Source organism: Miniopterus natalensis, chromosome 17, assembly GCF_054644295.1.
Source record: "Miniopterus natalensis isolate mMinNat1 chromosome 17, mMinNat1.hap1, whole genome shotgun sequence".
NCBI classification, from domain to species: Eukaryota; Metazoa; Chordata; class Mammalia; order Chiroptera; family Miniopteridae; genus Miniopterus; species Miniopterus natalensis.
In genome coordinates this window covers 25654503-25671634 of record NC_142097.1, presented here as the reverse complement: position 1 = coordinate 25671634, position 17132 = coordinate 25654503, and the positions used below count along the sequence as shown (strand labels likewise).

Genomic DNA, 17132 nt, shown 5'->3' with positions numbered 1-17132 from the left:
CCAGCTCCTCCTGGCCCTGCCCACACAGGAAGCCCCCGACCTGCAGCCCCACTGACCATGTGGCCCAATGGGGGCGGTTTTGCAGGCAGCATCAAGGCCGGCCGCCGCTCCTCCTACCTGCTGGCCATCACCACGGAGCGTTCCAAGTCCTGCGATGACGGGCTCAACACCTTCCGGGACGAGGGCAAGGTTCTTCGGTGAGGACAGGGGTGGGTCTGTCACAGCCAGCTGGACAGGGCTGTCACAGGGCTTCCAGCCCCGGGGTCTCCTACACACCAGGGCAGTGAGAAAGGCGTCTGAGCCTTGGGGCTTGAGGGGGGGCTGTGGTTCAGGCCCTCGCTGTGCTTCCCACATCCCTCAATCTTGGCCCTTGCTCCCCAGGCGCCTGCCAAACCGAGTACCCAGCTTGCGGATGCTTCGGAGCTTCTTTACCGACGGGGTGAGTGGCGTGTGCGTGCAGGCGAGGGTGCTGGAGTGCTGGCCAGGGCCTGGCATAGGGGCCAGGCCTATGGCCTCTGACATCGGAAATGGGCTCCTTCGGTTCCTGCTCTCTCCTTTCTCCCTGCACCCACTCACCCCCATGTCAGCCATGTGACCCACCCTCCTCTGTGGGCTCTGCCATCACTTCTTAAAGGCACCGTGCACCCTCCCAGCCAAGGCCTTTGCGCTTGTCGTTCCCCCATCTGGAATGTGCTTTCCACAGCCCCCTACACCGGCCATACAACTCACTTTTTTACTTTCTTCAGGTTTTTTTAGGCCTTCCATGAAATTTCAGCCTCCACCCCTGACACTTTATGCCTCCCTTCGCCACTTTGTCTTTCTCCTTAGCACTTTTCATGTTCTGTAATTATGTCCGTCTCCTTTCCTGCCTGTCTCCCAGCTGGAACATAAGCTCCACGAGAGCAGGGATTTTATTTGGTTGGTTTTCTGCTTGATCTCTATGGGTACTTACAACAGTGCCCATACCGGGGAGGCACTTGGTGAGTATTTGAGTGGTGTCTTCAGGGGCCAGGGACACCAGAAAGTAGGAGGTGACACAAGGTTGAGAATGATGGAGAAGCTAAAGTTTCCAGCCTCAGGACCTGGGAAAACGTATGGTTGATTATGAAGTGGCCTTATCTCCTTGATTAGGGATGGACTGGAAGAGCCATCTTGATTTCAAACTCTCGATATCTTTGGTTCATTTAACACCTTGATGATATTGTCACCTGGTTTATTCTTATAACTTCCTCTGCTTAATTCTTCCTTGACATGTCATCTCTGTGGCTGGAGTCCTATTGACACTATCATTTCCTCTGTTTAACTCTTTGTGGACATGACTACCTGCTCCACTAACTCAGTCTTTATTGATGTTTCGACTTCCTCTGTTTATTTAACTCTGTGTTGACACAATTACTTCCCGTTTCCTTAATTTCTTCAAGTCTATAAAATTACGTGAGGCTTCAGATTGGCTTTTCTGGCATAGTGAGGCACGTGGTCTGCAGCTCAGAGCCTTTCCTCCTTTCTGGCTTCCCTAGCACATGTGTCTCATGACCTCAACCTAGAGATTCAGAGAGGCAAGCAAGGCCATGAGGCCACACAGCACAGCAGAGCATAGCACAGGCATATGCCAGGCCCTTGTTGCTGTGAGTGGTTCCGTGGGGTTCCTGAGGTGCTGGCACTGTGGGAGCCACCTTAAGTTGCCCTCTGTTTTCTTGCTGCAGTCCTTGGATAGCTGGGGCACTTCCGAAGATGCTGATGCTCCTTCTAAGCGACACTCAACCTCTGACCTCTCAGACACGACCTTCAGCGATATCAGGAGAGAAGGCTGGTTGTATTATAAGCAGGTCCTCACCAACAAGGGGAAGGTAAGATGGCTGGAGGAGTGAGGTGAAGGTGGATGGAGCCTGAATCCAGCAGAACTCTCCAGCTTCTCACCCCACAGCCTCTGGAGCCAGAGAACCGACTGAGGCTGTAGCAGGGGGGTAGAGGTTAGATGTTAGGAAAAAACTTGTTGGGGAATCTAAAGAACTCATGAAAAGAGGTTTGTCTGTGGGATGGATCTGATCAAGCTGTGCTTGGAATTCTGACAAAACCAGTCCACAGTGATCCTTGGCAGATCACCCCAAAAATGGCCACTAGAGCTCATGGAAAATGAGGGTGCAAGGCCAGGGTGATTCTCTTAGGGGGGCTTATGCCCCCCAAAGAAAGAGGTCCACATTTTCAAGGCCAGCAAAAGTTTTAGTCTTTATCAAGGGCAACTGACAGCCCCTGGGGCCTCTTTCATGTGGCTTCCTGAGGAGTGAATTAGAGAGAGCCAAAGTAGAGGCAAGAAGATCAGTTCAGAGCTGCCACGGAGATCCAGGTGAGAGATCAAGGGGCTGGGGCCTAGAGTGGAGAGTGGGGGAAGAGGAGAAGGTGGGGCCCCTGGTCCATGGAGATTAAACCTCTGTTGCAGGCCAGCACCATAGCTGAGTGGAGGGAGGAGAGGCAGCCCCACTGCTGTCCCCCGAGCAGCCCAGGCAAAAATGAGTGGTGATCATAACCTGGGCTTGTCTCTTGACTGAAACATGAATTGCTGGGGAAGCTTAGGTGACTCACCTGCCTATGACTCAATTTCCTCATCTGTAAATGGAGCTAATAATAATCCCTAGCTCATATGCCTGTTGCTGAGGATTAAATGAGATGGATGTACCCAGTGCCTGGCATGGGGGAGCTGCTGTTCTGCTTATTGCTATTACTTGACTTTTCCACCCTGCCTTCTAGGGGTCTTGTACCTGGAAAGAAGATAGGCTTTGAAGTCAGACAGACTTGAAATTCCTGCCCAGCCACTCATCAAGCATAAGACTTTGGGCATGAGGTCTCTTAACTTCTGAGCCCCACTTTTCTGATCTGTAAGATGGGGGACAACACTGTTCTACTTCAAGCACTGAGGGTGAAGTCAGGTGTGTCATCCTGGCAGGGCTAGCTCATCTGTGCCCTCATCTAGTCTGTAGATGACTAAGGGCGTGGCCTGCCCTGATTCTCAGTTGAGGTTCTGGGATTTCATGGCCAGAGAGCCAGGCCAGTCCTTTCCTGCTGGGGTTCATGATGAGCAGAAATAGCTCAAGTTGTATAACACTTACTAGTGCTTGACGGTTGTGATGGGGGCGTCCAGGGCAATAGCGTACAGTAGGTTACCCTAGCCTCGGTGGAGTGGGTGAGACATGAAGGATGTGTGAGAATCCACCAAGCTAGGAGGGAAGAGAGTGGTCTGACAGGAGAGATGCCCTCATGGATGATCTGGAGAAAGGTGGGGAGGGGGTTCTGGGTGGCTGGGAGCCAGGGTAAGAGGTGGAAGCCAAGGTCGGGAGTTGGGTGCCTGCACGAGAGGAGGGGGCTTGTCACTCAGGGCAAGCCTTTGCAGGGATTTAAATGGAGGGTGGGATATGTGTGAGCCTAGGAGGCAAGTGTTGCTTCTGTGACAGGAAGAGGCAAAGCCACTGCTCTGTCCAGGTGAGCGAGGGTGGGACCCTGACCAAGATGGTGGCATGGGGCTGAAGAAAGGGGACAATTTAGAGAGAGTCAAGGGGAATAAAAGCCTGAGCTTTTGCTGATGTCTGGGAGGTGAGGGAGGTAGAGGAGTCAATGCTGGTTTGTGGGGTCTCAGCTTGGGTTGTGGGGTAGTGGGTTGTGGGTGGTGGGACCCTCCCCTTAGCCACTGGCACTGGAGAGGCAGGTTTGGGGAAAAGAGGACAAGAGGTTCTTTTGAGGCCTTGTAGAATCCAAGGGTGGAGGTGTCCTGGGGACAGAGGCTCCAAGGGTGTGGCAGTCAGGATCGAGGCCCACCTGGGGAGGCATTGGTCCATCAGGGTGTGCATGGGCACCCAGCCAAGGGTGCAGGAGCACAGGGGGAAAGGGCAAGAGACATGCTGCACCTTGAAAGGAAGTGGGGGGGATGGTGGCTAAAGAAGAGAGCCAGCAAGGTGGCAGCAGACCAGGAAGGGTAGCAGGGGCCAGCTGTGTGGCTGAGGAAGGGGAGCCAGGTGTAGACAAACCATTCTAGCCCAACATTTGAGCCCCTTGGAGGGCCTTTGAGAGCTGCTGCTCCTGCCTCTCAGGTAGTCTGTCCCTAGCTCTAGGTGGCTCCTGGGAGCCCAGCCACAGTGTCTCCTGGGCAGGGAGAGGAACTGGCCCCTTCCTGCTCACTGATGGGTTCTGGATGATGGGCTTCCACTCCCACCTTGACCAGAACCCGATTTCACTCATCCTTTCGGTGCCATGGCCTGGGAGTTAGGAGAGGGGTCCTCAAGTCAGCTTCAGGCCCTTGGTCTGTTCAGGGTCCTGACTGCCAGCTAGATGTTGTCTTTTCCCACAAGTCCAGCCTCTCTGGAGTGCACCCCCATCTCCCAGTCTCTTTCAGAGACACTGACTATCAGGCAGAGGGAGTGGGTGTGACACGTTCATCCAGCCACAGACCCAACACTTGAGCTGGATGCGACCTGGGAGACCAGCTAGTTCACCTCTCGTTTTAGCAACAGGGAACACTGATGCCAGGGGAGAGGGCTTGACTTGTCCAAGGTCACCTAGCTGGGTGAGTCTCAAAGAGGCAACCTTATTACCACCTCACTTTGACCTTAAAGTTCTCCTGGAGGGCCCTGCTGTCTCCTGCTTGGGCCCCCAGGTGAGTGGCGGTAGACAGGGCTCAGAGCCAGACAGTGACTGTGTTCTCCCACTTTGCTCTGAGGGCAGAGGCTTGTGCTGAGTGTGGAGTAATAGGAGGTCCACCAGCCAGAGGACAGGAGCTCTCAGCCTGAGATGGAACTCCTGCCCTCAGGGTGCCCCGAGGATGATTCACCCATTTTTCAGTAAATATTGATGAGCACTTCCTGTGCACCTATCGAGGCTCTAGGATGTGGGATGTGGACTGAGAGGACAGACAAGCTTTCTGCCTCAGGATCTTACCATATACAGGAGAAGTCCACAACCAGCATCACCTGAGAGTGCAGTAAGCCCCCAGGGAGAACAAACAGGCTATGCAATGGCCTTTAAGTCGGGAGAGGGGGTATAGTAAAAAAAAAAAAAGGTCAGAGAAGGCCTCACTGAGGAGGGGATGTGGTGACATTTGAGCTCAGACCTGAAGGGTGAGAAGGAGGCCACCCCGTGAAGCGAGAGAGAGGGCTCCAGGCAGAAGGAACAGCAAGAACAGAGGCTTGAGAAAGGGTGGGCTTGGCTTGTTCACTGAAGAAAACCCTGTGGCTTTACACAGTGAGGAAGGAGGGAGAGGAGAAGGGTCTGGAGAGGGAGGGCCCAGATCACAAAGTCCTTAGGTTTGATCCCAAGGCAGTGGGAGCCAATGAGAGGGTGCTAAGCAGGGGAGACACATGATCTTGGTTACATTTTAAAACCGTGGCTGCAGCTGCTGGGAGGGGAATTGATTGTAGGAGGCAACTGGGCAGGTTTGTAGTGGGGACTGGGCAGGTTTGTGCAGTTGTCCAGGCAAGAGGTGTTGATGGCGTGGACAAGGTGGTAGGAATGATGGAAACAGGTGATATTTGGGAAGCAGAAGTGATTTTCTGATGGGTTGACCGTCAAAGGTGAGGAAAAGGGAGGAGTCAAGGGCAACTTACAGGTTTCTGGGCAACTGGGTGGATTTGCTGAGCTAGAAAAGATGGGGGTGGCAGGGTGGAGAACAGGTTTGATGGTGAAGATCCAATGCTCCATACTGAGCATGCAGGTGGAGATGCTGCACAGGAGTGGGAGGTACAGGACGGGCTGGGGACACACTGGGAATCACCAGCGGCAGATGGATGACATCATGGGGAAGCATTCAGGGAGAGGGGAGCCCAGGACAGATTTCTGGAGCTCCCATCCTTTAAGGCAGGGTCCTAGCCTCAGTTCTGTTGACATTTGGGGCCAGATGATTCTGAGCATCGGGGGCTGTTTAGCAGCATCCTTGGCCTCTACCCACTAGATACCATAGCACTTCAGGTGTGACAACCAAAAATGTCCACAGACAAATGTCTCCTGGGGGTGATGCACCCCTGTTGAGAAAGACTGATGTAGAGGAGATGACCAGTGGAGGAGAGTGAGAAGGAGCCAATGGAATTAGGAGGAAAACCAGGGGCCGTGGGATCCCAGGTGCCAAGGATGGTTTGAAGAGGAAAGGCCATGGCCAAATGCTTCAGAGAGGCTGAGGAAAGGGCAGAGAAGGCCAGGAAGCTGCTACATTGCAGGCCTGGGTGACCTTGTAAGTGGCTTTCCTGGGAAGGGATGCCATGTGGAGTTTTGGTTTTGTTTTTTAATTCTGTTTTAAATCCTCACCCGAGTTTTCAGAGAGTGTGGGGGGAGACACCAATATGAGAGAGACACATCAATTGGTTGCCTCCCACAAGCCATGCTTTTGGTTGCAATTGAACCCAGGACCCTTCAGTCTGAGCACTGACATTCTAACCACTGAGCCAAACCAGCTAGGGCCTGTGTGGAGTTTTGAGTGAGAGGCAAAGAAGCGGGGAGAGCAAGTGTGGCTGACACTCTTGACCAGTTCTGCTGTGAAGGGGAGCGTATGTGGACTAGGAATGGCTTTATAAGGATTTTATGGAAGATGGCTCCTGCTGAGTGGGGCCCAGTTGCCCTCCCAGAGCCCGGCTGGTTCTCTGGGGCTTTGTCAACTCCAGATGAGTGTTGATGCTCGTCTTTAAGGATGCTAGTCTTTAAAGAGAAGGTTTCAGACTCTGGGGAGACAGACGATGAGTAGGGGTGTCCAGGTTGGTGAGGAGCTGAGAGAGTTGGAGGCTGCCCCGGGTTCCCACCAGAGTGAAGCAGGAGAGCTCCTGGCGGGCAGTGGGGTGTCCACTGTCTACAGCTTCTAGCCCGGTCCCTCCACCCCCACCTCCGGTGGCTCTGGGGCGGGAAGGCAGCCTGTCCTCTCACACCCTCCTCCTCCCATCTCTTCCCCCCTCCTTGTGTCTCCCTGCAGAAAGCGGGCGGCGGCCTGCGCCAGTGGAAGCGGGTGTATGCCGCGCTGCGGGCGCGCTCCCTCTTGCTGAGCAAGGAGCGGCGGGAGCCCGGGCCGGCGGCGGGGGCGGCGGCCGTCGCAGGTGAGGACGAGGCGGCGCCCGTCTGCATCGGCTCCTGCCTGGTGGACATCTCCTACAGCGAGACCAAGAGGAGGCACGTGTTCCGGCTGACCACCGCTGACTTCTGTGAATATCTCTTTCAGGCTGAGGACCGGGATGACATGCTGGGCTGGATCAGAGCGATCCGAGAGAACAGCAGGGCCGAGGGCGAGGTGAGGGCCTGGCCCAGCCCCCACCGGGCCAGAGAGGCCAGCGCAGGCCCCAGGGCCACCTCTCACCTGCCGTGGACCTCCCTTCATCACTCTGAGCCTCAGTTCCCTCTTCCATAAAATGGGCAAACAACTGTACCCACCTAGGATTTGGTGTGAAGAGAACATGCACAGTGGCTCACAGAGCACTTGACATCTTTAGTGTGCCATGACCGGCAGGGACAGTAACTGTAGGAATGATAGTAATTATTAATGTTATTAATTACTGTTACGATTGCAGGCTCTGGCACAGAGAGATCAGCTCCAGGCCAACCTCAGCTCCTTGCTGCAGGTTCGGGGGGGGGGGGCGGGGGGGGGGCGGTATGTGTTTCCTATGAAATGTATTATGGAATGAGGTGCCCCTGTGCCAGAACTGTGACTGGCCCTTTTGACAGGACTGGCAGGGACATGAACACATTGACCTTGGGAGGAGGCCAAGAGGCTTGGCCTTTGGCAGCAGGCAGCAGGGATTGAGCCAAGGCTTTGGCAGGGACTTTGGAGAATTTAAAAAATGGCGCCCCTTCCTGGGCAGCTGCACACCCGAGCCTGGGCTGCGGTTTCCGTCTCCACTCATCCCTCCTCGGCCACGTGCCTGCAAAAAAGTATCTAGACACGCCCTCACAAAGTTATGAGGGGTCCTACACATGGAGCTGGTCTGCCAAGAGGACAGTGGGCCTGGAGCCTGGTCCAGGGAGCACCTGCTCTGGCCTTGGGGAGAGGGGGGTTAGTGCACAGCCTCTGGGCCACAGACCCTCTCATTGAGGACACATCCTCTCAGGCTCTGCCCTCCCCAGGACATTGTCTTTCCTCATCGCAAGGAGGAAAGTACCTGGGATCTGGGCCTCTGCTCTGGGAGGCCTGGCTGGGCTGTCCCCAGCAGGGCTTCGTCAGGGGTCCCAAGTCCCCTTCATTATCGCAATAGCTGCCCTCATGCAGCACCTGTCCTGTGCCTTGGCAGGACTGTCATGAGTACTGTGTGTGTAATTCTGCACCCAAACCCTGAGGTTGTTATATTATTCTGCTCATGTTACTGCTGAGGAGACTGAGGCTCAGAGAAGCTAAGTGGATTACCCAAGGTCACATGGCTGGTGAGGGGGTGCTCAGGAGCCCAGCCTTGGTCTTTCTCGCTCCAGGGTCTGTGGCTTCCAGCTGGCAGATGGAGGAGAAGGGAGGCAAGGCTGAGGCAGGGGCCAAGGATGACTCCTGAGAAGGGCTGGCTGCGGGCACTGACCACATCTGCTCTCTCTTTCCCCTCCTCCAGGACCCCGGCTGTGCCAACCAAGCTCTGATCAGCAAGAAGCTAAATGATTACCGAAAAGTGAGGTGAGCTCGGCTGTCATGGAGTAGTCCTGGCTATGGGGTCTATGGGGTGGGGGTGGGGGGGGCACTCCAGGCTGAGGCCATCTTCCTGGCTCACCTCCAGGCCTGAGCGTAGCCCTGGGGTCATCCTCTGCTGGGGGCAGGGAGGGTGGCAGGGAACTTGAGGCCTCCAGTCCCCAGAAGGGTGTGGAAGGTTTGCCTCAGGGATAAAGGGGAGATCCAAAGTGGTGGGAGGCCAGGGCAGGTGGCATGCTGGGTCACCCGGATGAAGACCCCCTTCTCTCCCCCTCTTTCTATGCAGCCATAGCTCTGGGCCCAAAGCTGATTCCTCCCCAAAAGGCTCTCGTGGCCTGGGGGGCCTCAAGTCTGAGTTCCTCAAACAGAGTGCAGCACGTGGCCTCAGGATTCAGGACCAGCCTGCAGGGAGCAAGGGTAGGAGGTGGCTGCTAAGGGGGTGACATGCATTCGGGTGGGAGGGTGGATCTGCAAGGGAGGAGAGGGCCTGTGTGTGTGTGTGTGTGTGTGTGTGTGTGTGTGTATCTGGGTATGTGTGTGTATCTGGGTGTGTGTGCCAGGGTTATCCCAGTGTGTCTGCCCATGTATGTATACCTGTGAGGGTCAGGTTCTCAGAGTCTCAGGGCTGGAAGGGCCTGGACCCTGATTTCTCTCTGAGACACCTCTACTGGATAGTCACTCAGTCTCTGCTGCTTCCCTTCACGGGCAGGAGGGTCATCCTCTCAGGAAGTAGTCTTTTCCATCTTCGCACACAGCATCCCAGTGGCTTTTCTGACAGAGTCCCCACATGTCCAAACACGTGTGAATGTGGTGGATGAGTGTGGCTGCTACCCCTCCCTGGGCCCGGCTCACCCTAGTGCTCTCTGCCTCCCCCTCCAGATGACAGTGTTGCTGCCTCCAAAAGCCCCTGGGGCATTAACATCATCAAGAAGAATAAGAAGGCCACCCCCAGGGCTTTTGGGGTTCGGCTGGAAGAGTGCCAGCCAGCCACGGAGAACCAGGTAGGCCCCACCACACTGCAGAGCAGGCAGGGGAAGGGGGAGACAGAGCTGCAAGGGACTTTGGAACCAGTGGTCCACCTTGTCTTACAGACACAGCTGGGGAAGCTCAAAGAGGGAGCAGCAGAGCTGAGGCAGACCCAGAATCCCTCACCCCTGGCAAATGCCCCTTCTCAGCCCAGGGCGAGGCTTAGGGGTTATTTCTAGACCCCAGACAGGAGGCAGTAAGAGCCTTTTGTCCCCTTAAAGGGTTCCTGGCAGCAGTGGGCCCTTGTACTGCTCCCATCTTGGCCTCCCCACCTTCTCTGGTCCACTGGTGGAGAATGCTGCTCTCACCCTCCCTAATACCCCTGCCCGGCCTGTGTCCCTAGCATGTCCCCCTGATCGTGGCTGCATGCTGTCGAATCGTGGAGGCACGAGGACTGGAGTCCACGGGCATTTACCGAGTGCCGGGCAACAATGCAGTGGTGTCCAGCCTGCAGGAGCAGCTCAACCGTGGGCCCAGTGACATCAACCTGCAAGATGAGGTGGGCATGGCTAGGGGGAGCTGTGGGAGGAGGGCCGAGGTGGGGGGGGGTGTCTGTTGTGTTTATTGTACCCTTCAATGTGCCTAGCACCGGGCCAGGGCACCAAGATGGGCAAGACAGGACTTGCCCTTGCAGTCCAGTCCTGGGGATGGGCATCACCCCAACTGGAGATGAACAAATAGATGCAGTCAGGGCCTAGGAAGCCCTAAGACAGAGGCTGGCTGGAAAGAGGTTTTGGGCTTTAAGGATGAGTGCAGTTCGCTACAGGCCAGAGAAAGCCAGGCAAGGGCATTGCAGGCAGAAGAAATGGCCTGGGCCAAGGCGTGGACTCTCAGGGTTTGCCATCAGTCAACATACCTTTTCAGTAAAGGGCCAGGTAGTAAATATTTTAGGCTTTGGCTACCATACAGTCTCCGTTGCATACCTTTCTCTTCTTCCTCCTTTATCCCCCTACAATCCTTTAAAAGTGTAAAACCCATCCTTAGCTTAAGGGCCGTGCTGGCTGGATTTGGCCTATGGGCTGTGGTTTGCAGACCCCTGGCTTAGAAGAAGGGAAGTATACGGCATTTTCTGGAGTGGCCAGCAATTTGGGGGCTGCAAGATGGGAAGGGAAGAGGCTGATCACAGGAGGCAAGACCAGCTCACGAATCTGACAGACACACTTAAGAGTTTGCAGCAGGGCCAGTGGTTCTCAGACTGTTTTCCAGAATCTTCAGTTTCCCTAGAGGGGCTGTGGGAGGCCAGGGTGGGGTCAGGACCCCCGATCCTTGCTTGAACTAGAGTGATCCTGCTCTACGGGTTTTCATGTACAATTGGGTTTTTATGTGTGATTTTATTTAACAAAAGGGACTCTGCTGAGAAAGAGATTTTTGGGAAACCATGAATCTGGGCAGTGGAGTCCCATGAGCCACATACCATGAAACCTCATGCGATACATGGCAGTCTTCCTGCCCTCAGGAAGGGAAGGAGACAAGACAAGTGTGTGTAAAATCGTGGGCAAGAGAAAAAGCTGATCTCTCATCAAGGACCAGATTGCGTGTTGAGGAAGGAGGGTGCTGAGTGCTGGAGCAGATGGTAGCCTTGAGTGTTTGAATCTTTGAAGGATGGGGGGTGGGGCAGGTGGACAGGAAGGCAGTCCAGGCAGGGCATGATGGCATTTTCTAAAATCCCAGAGAAGGGTCTGAGTGTTAGGACAGAAAATGTATAACCCCCTCCTGGGCTTGGCAGTGGGGAGGGTGAGACCCAGGGCAGGGGACAGAGGGCTTTTGATGGCTGAAGCCTTTGACCTTGATCAATGGACAATAGGAAGCCTTCGATGGGTCTTCAGCTGGAGAGGCCATAATGAGAGTTGGGTTTGAGAAAGAGTAGAGCTTTAGCTTGTACCTAACGGATGTGAATGAGGAAGGCCCAGAGCAGGGCACCTAGGAAAATTACTGGTACATTGGAAGTGGACTCAGTGGGCCTTGGAGAGTAAGGAGAATGGCTGGGAGCAGCTCTGAGAGTTGGTTGCATAAGAGGGAGGAAGGAGGGGCGAGAAAAGCCAAAAGTTAGGACTGATAGTATCTATCCTGGCAGAAATTGGGAAATAGGACAGGAGAGGGAGGCTGTGGCAGGTAGTGGCCCCACTGGATCTGGAGTGAGGATGAGTCACCTACATGGGGGTGATGGCATAACCAGACGCTAGACCAAGAGCGGGCTAATGAATGGGCATGGCGTCACACGGGGACTTGGAAGTGAGAAATGGAGCAAGCTGCTCTATGGGGAGAGAGTGGGTGTCAGGAGTGCAAGGACCGGGCTCTGAGTGGGCAGATGGAGAGAGGAGCTCAGGTGAGGCTGGGGATGAGATAGAGACTTGCACATCGGAAGGGTCAAGAAATACAGGGCAAGGCCTTGGGTTTGGCAGCTGGGGAAAAAGAAGAGCCCACACATCAGGGCAGGAGGTAGTGGAGGGAGGTGGGTAGGTAGGTACTGTCTGGGTAGGAGTAAGCATGCACTGAAGCACATTAGCTAGGCCTTAGCCAGGGAGAAGAGAGCCTAGCAGTGGGGGGCAGGGGGTGGCAGGTGTATTGGGTGTGTGGCTTTGCCTTACATATCAGTGGTGTCACTTGTCAGTGGGGTGGTGGGGATGCTGGAAGTTAAGTTTGTGTGTGGGGTGAATCTAACTCCTATTGAGGCTGTGGGGAGAGTAGTATTTGTGGGATGGTCGGGCATTAAGCTGTGGATCCATTGTAATGAGTTTGTATATTGTTGAACTTTGTGTCTTTAAATGTGTATATTGGCCAGTTGTATATCTCTGTTGTGTGTCTATGTTGTTTTCTGGGCATGAGTTTCTCTGAGCAGTTCCATCAAGGTTATTATCCTAAACTTTGTCCAGGGTGATGATGCCCCCTGGTGGAAAGAACAGACAGTGACCCGGTTGTTCATTCTTTTATTCAACAACCATTTATTTAGATCAGGGTTTTCTTAACCGTGACACTTTGGACAACATAATTCTTTGTTGTAGGAGGTTGTCCTGTGCATTGGAGGAGGTTTAGCAACATCTCTGGCCTCTAGCCACTAGATGCCAGTGGCACCCCCCAGTGTGAAAAACAGTGGTTCCAGACATTGCCAAATGTCCCTGGGGGCAGGGGGCAGAGTGGCCCTGGTTGAGAACTACTGACTTAGACCTTTTAAGTGCCAGGCTAACCGAGCTGCTGGGTGATAGCAACACAGTGAGGAATAGGACAGTAAGATCCCTGCCCCTCATGGAGCTTACAGTTCCTCCAGGTAGACTGGCAGGAGCAAGATAACAAATGCATACAATAATGACAAATTGTGGTAAGTGCTGTGGAAGAAACAAAATCAGGGCTGTGATACAGATGGCAGGGCAGTGGTGATGATGACCACTCTATCTGTATCAGTCAGGACGTGACTCTCTGGAGAGGTGATATTTAGACAGTGTTAGGAGCCAGTCATGTGGAGAGTTGGAAGAGGAGAGTCCTAGTAGAGAGGGCCTGAGACAGGAAGGCACCTGCATGAGCATGCACTGTGTCAGGGACAAAGAGAGAGGTGTCCAAGGATGACTCTGCTAAATAGGGAGCACCAGGAAGCAGGAGTTGGCACTAAGTAGGCACAATGGAGGTCCAATGGGCAGGCTTGCATGGGGGTGGGTTTCACTTACTTCTGTCCCTCACAGTGCCTGTACCAGAGAAGGCACCTGGTCTTTCTGTGTATGGGCAAATGTTGGAGCTCACTGGGCTGGCTGGAGCAGGGAGGGGCTAGAGCCAGGTGGTCAGAGGGCTAGCTGGGGACTCTGTTCTGCTGCCCCTGATGAGCCTTCTTAGCCCAGAGATCCCTGGTCTGGGCAGAGCTTGGTGTAAGTGGATCCCACGGAGGGCTTAGGCTAGACCTGGCTGGCCCCAGGCCTGGGGGCATGTGGTTTGGGCACCTGGGCTGGGCCTACCTGTGGCCTGACATCTTTGCCCCCTCTACAGCGCTGGCAAGACCTCAATGTGATCAGCAGCCTGCTCAAGTCCTTCTTTCGAAAGCTACCTGAGCCTCTTTTCACTGATGGTGAGTAGGGATTGGAAGTGGGGAGGAAGGACACCCTGACCACTCTTTAAATTGGGTTTGTTGGTTTTATTTTGGGGCTTTTTTGTTTTAATATAAAAGAAATATGTGCTTGTAAAAAACTTAGGTAGCACAGATACAAATAAAGTAAATGCAAAGGTCCCTGTCTACTGAGGTTATGCTAACACTCTCTGAGCATTTCCTATGTGCCAAGCACTACTCCCTACAACTCCAGGAAGTAGGTACTATTATCTCCACTTCACAGATGAGGAAACAGAGGCACAGAGAGGTTAAATGACTTGCCCAAGGTCTCACAGGTTGTAAGTGTTGGAGACAGGATTAGGCGCCAGGCTCCTGACTCCAGAGCCCAGCTTTGACCATTTGCTGAGCTGCTTATTAACAACCTGTTGTGTTTCCTTCCAGACTCTCTGACACACACAAGAAAGTCACATACACATTTAGTGGTGTGCTGATAAATGTTTAACACCTGGCTCTCTGGGAAAAAAGCCTTGATCTGTAGCATTTTCCAATTTTCATGGTATAAATACTCCCACCATGGCTGATTTCAAGCCACCAATACGCTGTCAGCAACGTGGAGCTGGGAGATAAACACAGTCAGCTCTCAGGAGCCAGGGCATGTGGCCTCTGGCACACCACTGCTTGGGTTGTTCTTAAAAAAAGGAGGCTTGTAATTTTGAGATTCATTCCTGTCAGTACAAAGAGCTCTTCCTCATTCTTCTTTTAAATCAACCACATACTGTTTCCTAGTCTGAATAGACTATAATTTGTCTAATCACTCCCCTATCGGTGGACATTTAGGTTGCCTTCAAATTTTTACTGTGCAAAACCCATTGCAGTGAGTTCCCTTGTGTATGTCCCTGCACACCTGGATCAGTGTCCTCGAGGTAGATTTCTGGATGTGGGATCGCTAGGTCTAAGTCCTGGTAAACATTTTTAAAAGTAATTTTTTATTTTTTAATTATTGTTGACATACAATATTATATTACTTTCAGGTGTACAACATAGCGATTAGGCATTTCTATAACTTATGAAGTGATCGCTCCGATAAGTCTAGTACCCATCTGACACCATACGTAGTTATTACAATATTATTGACTATATTCCTTGTGCTATAATTTACACCCCTGGGACTGTTTTTATAACTGGCAATTTGCACAGCTTAATCCCTTCCCTGGTAAACATTTTTGAAAGCTAATGCCAGGTGGCACTCTGAGAAGTGCGCCCTCCTGCACACCCCCATTAAAAGCATAAGAAGGCATTGGCTTCCCCCTACCCTCATCAACATTGGATGTTATTAATATTTTAAACTTTTACTAATTGGATAAGGGAAATGGCGTCTCATTATTGTTTTCTTTTTCATTTCCTTCATTAACTATCTTTTCATTAGCTTGTTGGGCTTTTCTTTTTCCTTTCTACTTGGCTGTGCACACTATGTGCCTATTTTCTATTTGGTTATCTGTCTTTTTTTTCTGTTGATTTGTAGGAGACAAGCTCTTATATATTATAGATATTAATTCTTTGTTAGTTTTTTGTAAATATTTGCTCTTCGTGTGCCATTTGCCTTTGAACTTCCAGTAGAGAAATTGAAAACAATGATTTTAAGGGTAGTCAAAGCTGTTAATCTTTCATGGATTCTGCCTCTCATGTTTAAGAGGGCCTTATAATTATGAAACTATTTTGTTCTTTTTCCCAATATTTTAATAACTTTTATGTTTGGCTCTGTGATGCAATTAGATGTGTATTATGTGAGCTAGATATAGATTCCCGCCCACTGATATAGCTAATTGCCCCAGGGACGTTTGTTGACGCCTCCATCCTCCCACACTGATTGAATGGCCGCCCTATCACATAGTAAAGATGCACGTGGCCTGCTGCCCTCCTTTCTGTCCCTGTCCCTGTCCCTGTCCCGCTTTCCCTATCAGTCCCACTGCTTTAGCTGAGCTCTTTGTAGCATGTTTCCGTATCTGGGAGGGCAAATCCTCCCTCATCATTGGTCCTTTAAAACATATTGTCAGCTCTCCTTGTGCCTTTACTCATCCAGATGGATTTTAGAGTACACTTACCATGTTCCATTTTTTAAAAGTTTCCCATGGACTTCTGAAGCGAGTTGGGGGAATCTTGACACGGGTGGAGTGGGGCATGTGGAGACCGAAAGGCTGCTTCCTCTTTCTAAGTAACCTTGTCTTCTGACCTTGTGGTACCCTTGTCCTGGAGACTGGTGCAGGGACCCCTTTTTCAGTATTAACATGCAGCTCAGGTCTTATTTCTTCCCAAATGTACACATCTCGGCTGCCCCAGGTCAGGTGCACACCTGAGTGCAACTATGGTGGGTTTGGTCACATGGACACACAGCCACAGAGCCCTACAAAACTGGAACAGTGTAGGTCTCCTTGACCTTCAGCCCAGAAGCTTCTTACCCAGAGAGTGGGGAAAGAGCCCGCCTCCCATTTCTCTAAAGGGTCTTTGGTATGTTCTAGATAAATACAACGACTTCATTGAAGCCAATCGCATCGAAGACTCGAGGGAGCGACTGAAAACCCTCCGGAAACTGGTAAGGAAAGACTGTCAGGCAAAAGGCAGACTGGATTGGGAAAGCACCACGGTCCCAGGAGGCCCTGAGTCCAGTGCCACCAATTCCCTCTCTGACCTTGGGAAGCCCTTCTCCACTCAAGGCCTCAGTTTCTCCATCTCTACAAGGAGAGCAGTTAGAGGGTGGAGTCCAGACCCCCTAAAATATGGCAATGGGAGCCCCTTTGGGGCGTGATGGACGGGAGACCATGACAGCCTGGTCCCATGCCCTTCTCTCTCCTGCCCAGATCCGGGACCTCCCAGGACACTACTATGAAACGCTAAAATTCCTCGTGGGCCATCTGAAGACCATTGCTGACCACTCAGAGAAAAACAAGGTGGGTGGGGGCTCTGGTGTGGCGCGTGGGGAGGGAAGCATACCTGGGTCTCCTCAGCATATTCTGAGCTCCTCTGGGTCAGGTACGCTCAAGCCCCTCCAGGCATGCCCCCCTCCTGCTAGCGCTTCTCCCTCGGAATGGGCTCCTGAGTTTCTGAGGGTCGTTCAGAGGCCCAGGGCCATAGTCCCCCATGGCTGATGAAAATCCATCCTTTGATTTAGCTGGAATTCCTTGCTCTGCCTTTGCCCAGTCACACCTCTCTTATCTTCCGGTTCTGCAGCAGAGAAAATTAGGGGAGCTATAAGATTTCTCCCAGGCTTAAAATGCCTTCCAGTGAGTTCCCACTCCAGGGTCTCCCATTGCTAGCACAGTACAGTGTACAGGTTGGGCACTACCCATGGCTGCTAGACCTGGAGGTGAGTGGGGCTGAAATCTGGTTTGTGCTCTACTTACCAGGCACCTCCATGCCCTTGCAAGGAGGTGGTCAGCCCCTAAGCCAGGAACAACTCAG

General features: G+C 52.7%; 1 protein-coding gene across 2 annotated transcripts in view; it reads left to right on the top strand.

The window, feature by feature from the left end:
* ARHGAP23 (Rho GTPase activating protein 23) overlaps positions 1–17132 on the top strand; it is a 40082-nt gene that overhangs the window by 10352 nt on the left and 12598 nt on the right. For both annotated transcript variants that reach the window (XM_087826154.1, XM_087826153.1), the window contains exons 8-18: positions 86–197; positions 382–439; positions 1704–1847; positions 6938–7249; positions 8547–8608; positions 8907–9037; positions 9500–9621; positions 9990–10145; positions 13619–13697; positions 16193–16266; positions 16532–16621. In XM_087826154.1, the coding sequence (XP_087682280.1) occupies positions 86–197; positions 382–439; positions 1704–1847; positions 6938–7249; positions 8547–8608; positions 8907–9037; positions 9500–9621; positions 9990–10145; positions 13619–13697; positions 16193–16266; positions 16532–16621 (1340 nt within the window). The remainder of the gene's footprint in view (positions 1–85; positions 198–381; positions 440–1703; positions 1848–6937; positions 7250–8546; positions 8609–8906; positions 9038–9499; positions 9622–9989; positions 10146–13618; positions 13698–16192; positions 16267–16531; positions 16622–17132) is intronic.